This window comes from Anabrus simplex, chromosome 3 (assembly GCF_040414725.1).
Source record: "Anabrus simplex isolate iqAnaSimp1 chromosome 3, ASM4041472v1, whole genome shotgun sequence".
NCBI lineage: Eukaryota > Metazoa > Arthropoda > Insecta > Orthoptera > Tettigoniidae > Anabrus > Anabrus simplex.
In genome coordinates this window covers 459,044,276-459,053,652 of record NC_090267.1, presented here as the reverse complement: position 1 = coordinate 459,053,652, position 9,377 = coordinate 459,044,276, and the positions used below count along the sequence as shown (strand labels likewise).

General features: G+C 36.6%; 1 protein-coding gene across 1 annotated transcript in view; it reads right to left on the bottom strand.

Annotated features, from left to right (window-relative positions):
* Positions 1-295: 295 nt before the first annotated feature.
* The window catches only part of LOC136867431 (uncharacterized), a 60,435-nt gene continuing 51,353 nt past the window's right edge, over positions 296-9,377 (bottom strand). The window contains exon 5 of the mRNA XM_067144634.2: positions 296-658. Coding sequence (XP_067000735.2) covers positions 296-658 — 363 coding nt within the window. The remainder of the gene's footprint in view (positions 659-9,377) is intronic.

Below are 9,377 nucleotides of genomic sequence, written 5' to 3'. Positions count from 1 at the left end.
CCACTATAACTAATGGAGGTGGAGATTGTTACCGAGGGTGACCCTGCTGGTATTATATGGTCCTCTGGGTCTGATCAAGTGAAGCAGCATTAAGATGTAAGTTGATACTATTCAGGTTGGCAACCCAAGATGTAACATATTTCTTGCCTTTTAACCAATATACTGCAGCTCTACAATGATTCACTGGACAGCCAAAAGTGTTACAAAATAATTAAAAATGCAGTAAAATGTCCCCCACAATGTAATAAAATCCCAACTAAAAGGTAATTTACAATATATACACAGTCTTGATGTTTCATGCATTTGGTAGCTGAGTTTGCGTGGGAGATGAAGTGTCTGAATGACTCGAATCACACCTTGGTGACTCCTCCATAGGACTGTCAAGAACTAAGGCATTACCTGACTCTTCACTAATTGTTGAAAGTCCAGTAACTCCAAGAGCTGGCTTCTTCTGTTCCAATGGTGGAGCGGGTACATTTAATCCTATTTCAGGGTATGGGGGATATTCCCCATATACAGGATGAAGAGAAGCAAAGTCAGACACGAATGGTAAGCGCAGGATGCTATCTCCACCAGGATCACAGTGGGCACCAGGCATAAACATACGATGATAGTGGTGGTATCCCCGGATGGAGTTGGGTACATCAGAGTTGCCATCCTGCAATAAGTACAGAGAATATGTTACATGAAACAATGATTCTAAGAAATACATACAACTGGAAAATTTTCCAATATACTATGCCTCTAACTGCTCCTACAATGACAATTTCTCCTTATGTTACAATAATATTGTACAATAGTGGGAAATTGGCCAGATCATAAATTCACAAACAAAAATGGGCAAAGATTAATTGAACATTGTGAGGACTATGGACTTATTCTGGAAACCACAAAATTTAAGAGACAACCACACAAATTAATGACTTTGAAATGTCCTAATATAAAATTGGGAAGGTTTCAAATTGACCATGCAGCCATGGATAGAGATTACTACAAAGAAGTTTATAATGTGAAAGTCCTCCGGGGGAGAAGGACATTGATTCAGATCATTATATAACAAAAATAAAATAAACACCTAAACGGAGACAAAAAAATCGAAATCAATTAGGCGAGGAAATTATGATTCCGGTTATTAAATAATCAAATATAACCTATATATATGGAGAGATCTAAAACACCCCCTCAGCTACAAATTGGGGGTGTTAATTAACAAAATGAAAACTGTAGCTCCCATTAAACAGAGAAAGAAACATGCCTGGTGGAATTAGGAATGTGACAGTGCAATTCCAGAAAGGCATAAAGCATGGTTATCTGCCCAACAACGAAAAACTGAAAAATCCTGCCAAGAACTCATCAATGCCAGAAGCCAAAGAAATTAGAAGAATTAAAAGAAATTATCAAAAAGAAACACTGAATACTTTAAAAGAAGCATTAAGTCAACATAAAACAAGAGACTATCACAAAACATTCCAACAATATCAATCAAAGTACACTCCACCTACACTTATGATGAAAAATAAAAATGGGGAAATGGCACACAATAATAGGGATAATGCTAAAATTATGGCCAACTATTTTAAAGAATTACTTAACTGTGAAGATCTAAAAGAACAATTTGATTTTGATCCTTCGCCAAAACATAACACTCCACTGGAAACTGTTATACTGCCAACTTACGATGAAGTGATCAAAGCAATAAATTCCCTCAGAAACTACAAAGCAGCAGGAGAGAATCAATTGGTAGCAGAACTATGGAAGAATGCAAATAAACAAACCCTTCAAAATTTACATAAACATATCATAGACATCTGGAATGCTGAAGAAATGCCTGAGAAATGGACTACAGCAATAATCCAGCCACTGAATAAAAACGGTGATAGATCGGATCCCAGGAATTATTGGGGTATATCTCTGTTTGATGTTACTTATAAGATTTTATCTAAAATTATATATACAAGAATTCAGGAACAACTTGACCAGGAACTGGGAGATTATCAGGGAGGATTTCAACCAGGACGAAACTGTCCCAATCAAATCATCAGTCTTAAGTGGATCATGAAACACCATAGAGTTTGGAACAAGAGATTAATCATCACTTTTGTTGATTTCAAAAAAGCTTATGACAGTATTTATCGTGAGTCACTACTGAAAGTCCTTAAAGAATTTGCTTTATACCAAAAACTCATCAATCTTTGTTGCAAACGACGAAACAACATATCAGACGCACATGACGAAGTTCATTTCCATAGGTGCACAAATACAATTTTGAAACAAGTCACATGGAGGACGAGACTGCTCCAAATGAGCAGACACAACACATCACTCAGAAGATGATTCAAATATTAAGGGTTATAAATTTCATTTTTGATTGATCCGCATTCTTATACAAAATTTCTACCTATTCAATACATTCTTTTTTATAATGCATATATTTACATTATATTAAGTTGCTTGGAACTAGTTTCGACCCTACTTGGGGTCATCATCAACCATAATAAAAAAATACACATTTTAGTCGAAGAATCCTAAAACAATACGTATTCTATTAATGAACAGCATAAAACTAATGATGTGAATTGTATGTGCCGTGATGAGTAGTTGAATTGGACCAAGCGCTAGAGTTCTGGGTATGTTACAGATGTTAAAATGTTGTTATGTAGCAATAAATGTACATATTAGGATAAAAGTACCTAAAGTAATTACAATAAATTATGCTAAAATGTTGAAGTACAAATAGTACACAAGTGATTCTCTCTAGTAAATTCTGCAGGTATTACAATCTATGTTGTGGTTCAATTATACACTGCTTCAACTAGTGGACATATGTCATTAGGCAGAATTTAACTCTGAGTACAGAAAGTACATTAGAATCCTAATAATGTTGATATGGCTTGCAAGGATTAAGTAATGCAATTGTACGGACTAATATGAACAAGTCAATTGAATATCTTCTATGAACAAGTCAACTGAATATCTCCCACACAATTCCATTCCTCACACACATTTTCATACACCAGTTGCATACTGCTAGCTATGCTTCACATACTGCCATGCAAGGTGAGTATCTTTCACTTATTTTTCATCCCTTCTTCTTTTTCCAAGCTTTGTGTTAATTCCAATTCCTAATTGTCCCGCAATGGACCGAGACTTCCATCTATTCAAAACCACCACGCGCAGTGTATTTACAATCTTAGAAGATATTCAATTCACTTGTTCATATTAGTCCGTACAATTGCATTACTTAATCCTTGCAAGCCATATCAACATTATTAGGACTCCAAGACGTATCTGTACTTTCTGTACTCAGAGTTAAATTCTACCTAATAACATATATCCACTAGTTGAAGCAGTGTATAATTGAACCACAACATAGATTGTAATACCTACAGAATTTACCAGACAGAATCACTTGTATACTATTTGTACTTTGACATTTTAGCATAATTTATTGTAATTACTTCAGGTACTTTTATCCTAATGTGTACATTTATTGGTACATAACAACATTTAACACCTGTAACATACCCAGAACCATAGGGCTTGGTCCAATTCAACTACTCATCACGGCACATATTAAAATTGTTCATACAATTCACAACATTACTTTTATGCTGATTCATTAACAGAATACGCACTGTTTTAGGATTCTTCGACTAAAATGTGTACTATTTTTAAAATTATGGCTGATGATGACCTCGAGTAGGGTTTAGACTAGTTCCAAGCGACTTAATGTAATGTAAATATATGCATTACAAAAAATAATGTATTGAACAGGTGGAAAAATTTTATAAATGATATGATGATTCAAATATTTATTACACATGAATAAACACTAAACATTTACACATATGTACAACAAAATGTAGAGGTACAGCAAAATCCATGTACTGCTGCCGGTCGCCATGTTCAGTCTGACTATATTAATGGAGGCAGCAGCACGTTGCCAACTGTGACAAATGATGAAGGAAAATGCGGTAGGCGAGTACCAACTCAAAAGCTGCAACATACTCCCCCCCTTTGAGGGATCTCAACACTCAAAAATCAAAGTCAAGTGTCTTATGCACATTAATAGACAACTGAATAAAAATAAATTTTAAAATCTCAGATACAAATATACAAATACAAAATCTTTGGGCAATGGGCATAATTTAACCATGGCATGGTGCAAGAGACCAGTCCTTGTCTTTACAGTGACCACATGAGTAATATTATCACAACCAGGATGGAGCTCCTGGATTATACCAGTCTTCCAAATCAGAGGAGGAAGGTCATCCTCCTTTAGAAGCACCAAATCTCCCACACATTCCTATGGAAGACCATTTACGTCTTTGTTGAAGTGATTGTATGTATTCCTTTGACCACCTCTGCCAAGAAACATGATACAGCTGTTGCACCAAGTTCCATTTAGTTAGACAGGAGCGGGAGCTGTTGGATATGTCCGGAGAGGGGACAGAAGTCAATAGTCTCCCTACTAGAAAATATCCAGGTGTCAAATAGCATTGATCATTAGAGTTGTCAGTCATTGAAGAGAGAGGTCTTGAGTTCAACACAGACTCAATTTGATACAAAAGAGTACTCAGCTCTTCAAAGTTAAGAATGCATTTTCCTATGGTCCACTTCAAAAGTGATTTTGCAGACTTTATTCCCACCTCCCAAAGCCCACCAAAATGAGGGCTGGCGGATGGAATAAACTTCCAATTCATATTCAAATTAGACGAATATTCTTCTATTTCAGTACAGTTATCCTTAATAAATCTTAATAACTCATTGTTGGCTCCAACAAAATTTGTGCCATTATCACTCAAGATGAGATATGGGAATCCTCTACATGCCGTAAATCTTCTAAATGTGGCGAAAAAGTCCTAAGTCATCAGACTCTTCACCGTTTCAAGATGTATTGCCTTAGTGACAAGATAAACAAAGAGCACAATGTATGCTTTAAACTTTATCTTACTCCTCGGGTTATTATCCCTTATGACGATTGGACCACCATAATGAAGACCAACCTCAACAAAGGATAACAACGGTTCAACTCTATACGAGGATAACTGACCCATTATGTGAGTGGAGGTTTGCTTCTGAAGCACTTGTAACACGAATGGACCACACCACGAATAACTATCTTCTCACATAGAATCCAAAATCTGTTACACAAGGGAAACAATACAGCCTGGAGGCCAGAATGCAATAGCATCTCATCTACATGTTTAACAATCAATTTGGTAACAAAGAATATCGGAGGAAGAATGATAGGGTGTTTTTCATTATATTCCAACTGAGAATTCATGAGTAAACCACAACTCTCAACAACCCTTAATCATCCAGGAACAGATTCAAAGTTTTTAATGAGCTCGAAGAGGCAACTACATTATTAGACCTCAATTCATGAAGTTCCTTCCCATATTCACTAGCTTGCATCACACTTATTATTTTCATTTCACTAATCCTCAATTCTTCAGGGGTAAGTGGACTAATGACATAAGCATCCTTAGAGGAGCGGACATTGGTAATAAATCTCAGAACATAGCTATAAACTTGCTTGAATTTGAGAAAGGAAGAAAACTTCTCTAACTCAAGTGGGTGCACGTTAACTAGCAGGACTCTCAAAGAGGGTTTCGATTCTGCTGTGGTGTATTATTGGCAACAAAATCAGGATACACTGGGGACAATTCATGCAACCAGGAGGGACCATGCCACCATAAATCAAGAGAAAACATTTGTGAGGGTAAAACACCTCGAGACAAGTGGTCAGCTGGATTGCTGTGGGTAGGTACATGTCTCCAATCTGAGACTGAAGTGAGTGAGTGAATTTCAGCAACTTTATTAGCAACAAAGGTTTTCCAACAATTGGCAGGTTTCTGTAACCAACACAGAACTATCGTACTGTCAGTCCAGTAGTATGTGGAGAAAGGAATGTGCAATTTCAGAGATTCAGTGACCTTACTCATAAAGTGAGAAAGCAATAGAGTAGCACAAAGCTCTAAATGGGCAATAGATTGCTGTTTCAATGGAAAAACTCTCAATTTAGAAGTCAGCAGGATAACTGATACCTCATCATTAGCAGATACTGCCCTAATATACACACAAGCACCATTGGCAGCTTCTGAAGCGTCAGAAAAGCCATGGATTTCAATAACCTTATTCTTAGCAAAGGGCATTACATTTCTTTGCACTTGGAGTTCATTAAGCAAGGGGAGCTCACTGTAGATAGCATTCCAGACTTCAATAATTTCAGATGAAGGTTCTAATGGATCATCCCAATCAATTTTCAATTGCCAAAGAGACTGCAGGATAAGTTTGCACTTAACCACGACACATCCCAACAATCCAAAGAGATCAAATATGGAAGCAAAGACAGTGAGAATGCTTCTCTTAGTGACTTCCTTAGGTGCTTTTAAAGATAAAAATTTCATTGTTCCGTATTGAAATTATTGATGTTAAAAATTAAATAACTGGAAAGGAGGTTCAACCTATTCAATACTCAAAGGAAAGAAACGTAGCTTACTTTAAATTTATTTGAAACTGAAACTAATCACATTTAGGATGCCACACAATAACTAATATTTTAATAGCTTCATCCTTAGTGAGGTCACAAGGTGACAACATTTCTCTATCCTCTACAGGCACATTGGCAAGAGCTTCTGGACAATTTGATGTCCACTTCCTAAAATGAAAATGTGCACTATCAAGCACAGAAGAGATTTCTGATTGAAGCTCCTTAGCTTCTTCAACTGAACTAGTACCTGTCAGCAGGTCATCAACATAAAAACAAGAACAAATGATCTCTGATGCAGTGGGGTGAGATTCCTTGTGTTCATCAGCAAGTTGAACTAGACATCTTGTAGCAAGAATAGGGGCAGAACTTGTACTGTATGTAATAGTAGTCCTTTATTTCTTCATCAGTAGATTCATGCCAAACAATTTTCTGAAGTCAGGATGAATTAGCACACATCTGTACATCTTAGCAATGTCAGCTGTAAGAGCAACAAAATAGGTTCTGAACCTTAAAACAATGGACAGCAAGTCAGGCTGAATAGTAGGACCAACCATTAACATAGAATTCAATGCTATCCCATGTGATGATTCACAACTTATGTCAAAAACAATTCTCAGCTTGGTTGTAGCGCTATTATTATTATTATTAGCGTATGGTAACGTACACAAAACAATACAAAGATTAAATATAAATGAACAGTAAGCACAAACCATTATATACATAATTATAAGATATACACATAACATTGAAAACAACCATGCAAGCAAAAGGGTTCAAAGATTTAGATCTAAATTCTCTAGCCATTGTATGGTCTCAGCAGAAGCCACCACAAAGTCCTGGCTAGATCCAGCGAATGCCCTTCCTTGAACACACAATGATGGGGCATGTAAAATCTTAACAAGTTAGAGGTCTCGGGAGGTGCAATTTCCATGCGACCCATTTCACTGTGTTCACACATGAAATCTACATACTTCATTTTCAAGTCTGGAAGTCTAGCAAATTTATTTTCAATCTGAGCCTTCTAACAGCATTATGGTTAGACTCGGCTACAGGTGGCACTTCAGCACGAATAGGAAGTTTGACAACAAACCTACCAGAATCATCTCTTTGAACACTATTCACAAAGTGTTCTTCACGAGCCATTTCTTCAGGAGTAAGAACTGGTTGATGAAGTTCTTCAAGCTCCCAGAACCTTTGGAGTTTAGTGTCAATAGAATCAAGTTTTACAAGATTGGCACGAGCCTTGGTATTATTCTTAATGCACAACTCAGCAAAAGTGCCTGACAGCACCCAACCAAACTCGTTATCTAACAAGGCGGGATAACCTTTCTTATGCAAAATATTAGAAGAGACAATCTCATAGCAGACATCAGCTCCTAGCAAGATATCGATAGTAGAAGGCTGATTAAATGTCTTATCACTTAAAATAATATCATGAGGAATAACCCGACTGGAACAATCTATTTCCTGTGCAGTAAGTGGACTTGTGATTGTGTTCACAACTGCACAGTTCAACTTCAATGTATAATCTGAGACATTAAAGAACAAAACAAGGTTACATGTGACACATTCGCACTGCCTATACCAACAATAGGTAGACGACAAGCCGTTGTACGGATACCAAGCTTCTTGACAAGGTCAGAAGTCACAAAGGGTAACTGACTCCCATAGTCTAACAAAGCTTTAAATAGTACAATCTCTCCTGAGCTATCTTTTACTCCTACACATGCTGTGCTCAGCAGAACATTAGAACCTAGCCCTGAAACAACCTTCATAGTGATGGGTGAAACAATTGTAGAACTTGTAGCATTCATTTTATTATTGTTATTATTGGGACTTGTTTGTTCCTTGTGAACCAATAAGTTGTGGGGCCCATTACACTGGGGGCACTTGTTTTGCTTACACTGTTTAGAAACATGAGAAGCAGAAAAACAAACGTAACAAAGTTTATTTTAACTCACAAACTTGCGACAATGATCAATATTTGCTTGTTTGAACTTTCTACAATAAAAATGCTGTGATTATCAAGCTTGCAAAACCTACAACTCAAGGAAGTGCTGTTGTTGGTAATGTGAAGTGCTTTTAGTAAGATTTTAACTCTCGTTTTTGTTCAATAACAGGTTTCGTGGATTCTGTTAGCTCTAATGTTTGACATTTTCTCTCCAAGAAATCAATTAAATTATTTATTGCCGGAATATCAGTGGAGGCAAATTTGTTTTCCAATTCACTTCTATGGTTGGACTTGATCTAATTTAGAATCAATTCCTGTAGCAGAATTTTATGAAGTGGACCTTGACCTTCCAAATTGTCAGTGGCACTAAGGTTAGATTTTACTTGGATTATCAATATACAATATTCGAAAGAAGATCCACTAAAACAATTATGGAGATTGAGCAAATGTTTTACATGCTGTGAGACAGCAAGCGTTTATTATTGTACCTTTTATCAATTAAATTCCAAGCAACAGTGAAGTTCTCAGCACATATGGCTAGGTTATCTAACAAATCCCTAGGTTCGCCTTGAAGAGACGACAATAGGTAGTGTAGTCTTTGCACAATGTCAATGTGGGTATTGTTAACAACTAAGTTTTGAAAGGTGTTCCTGAATCTCAAGTATTTTGTCAAATCTTCTTCGAAAACAGGCAATTCAATGGGAGGGAGTTTCAAGCTACAGTTGAACAGAGTAGAGTTATCAGAAATAATGGATGCATTGCTTGGACTTGTGGGTCTCTCAAATGAGCAAAACAATTCTTGAATCCTGCCAACTATTGCATGATATCTGTTTTCGTATTCATCATGCTCTCCAAAGTGAATTTTGCTAGATTTTGAGTCTAATTTACATTCTAGATACTCCCTAAAAAATGCTGAATTCCTTTCAAATT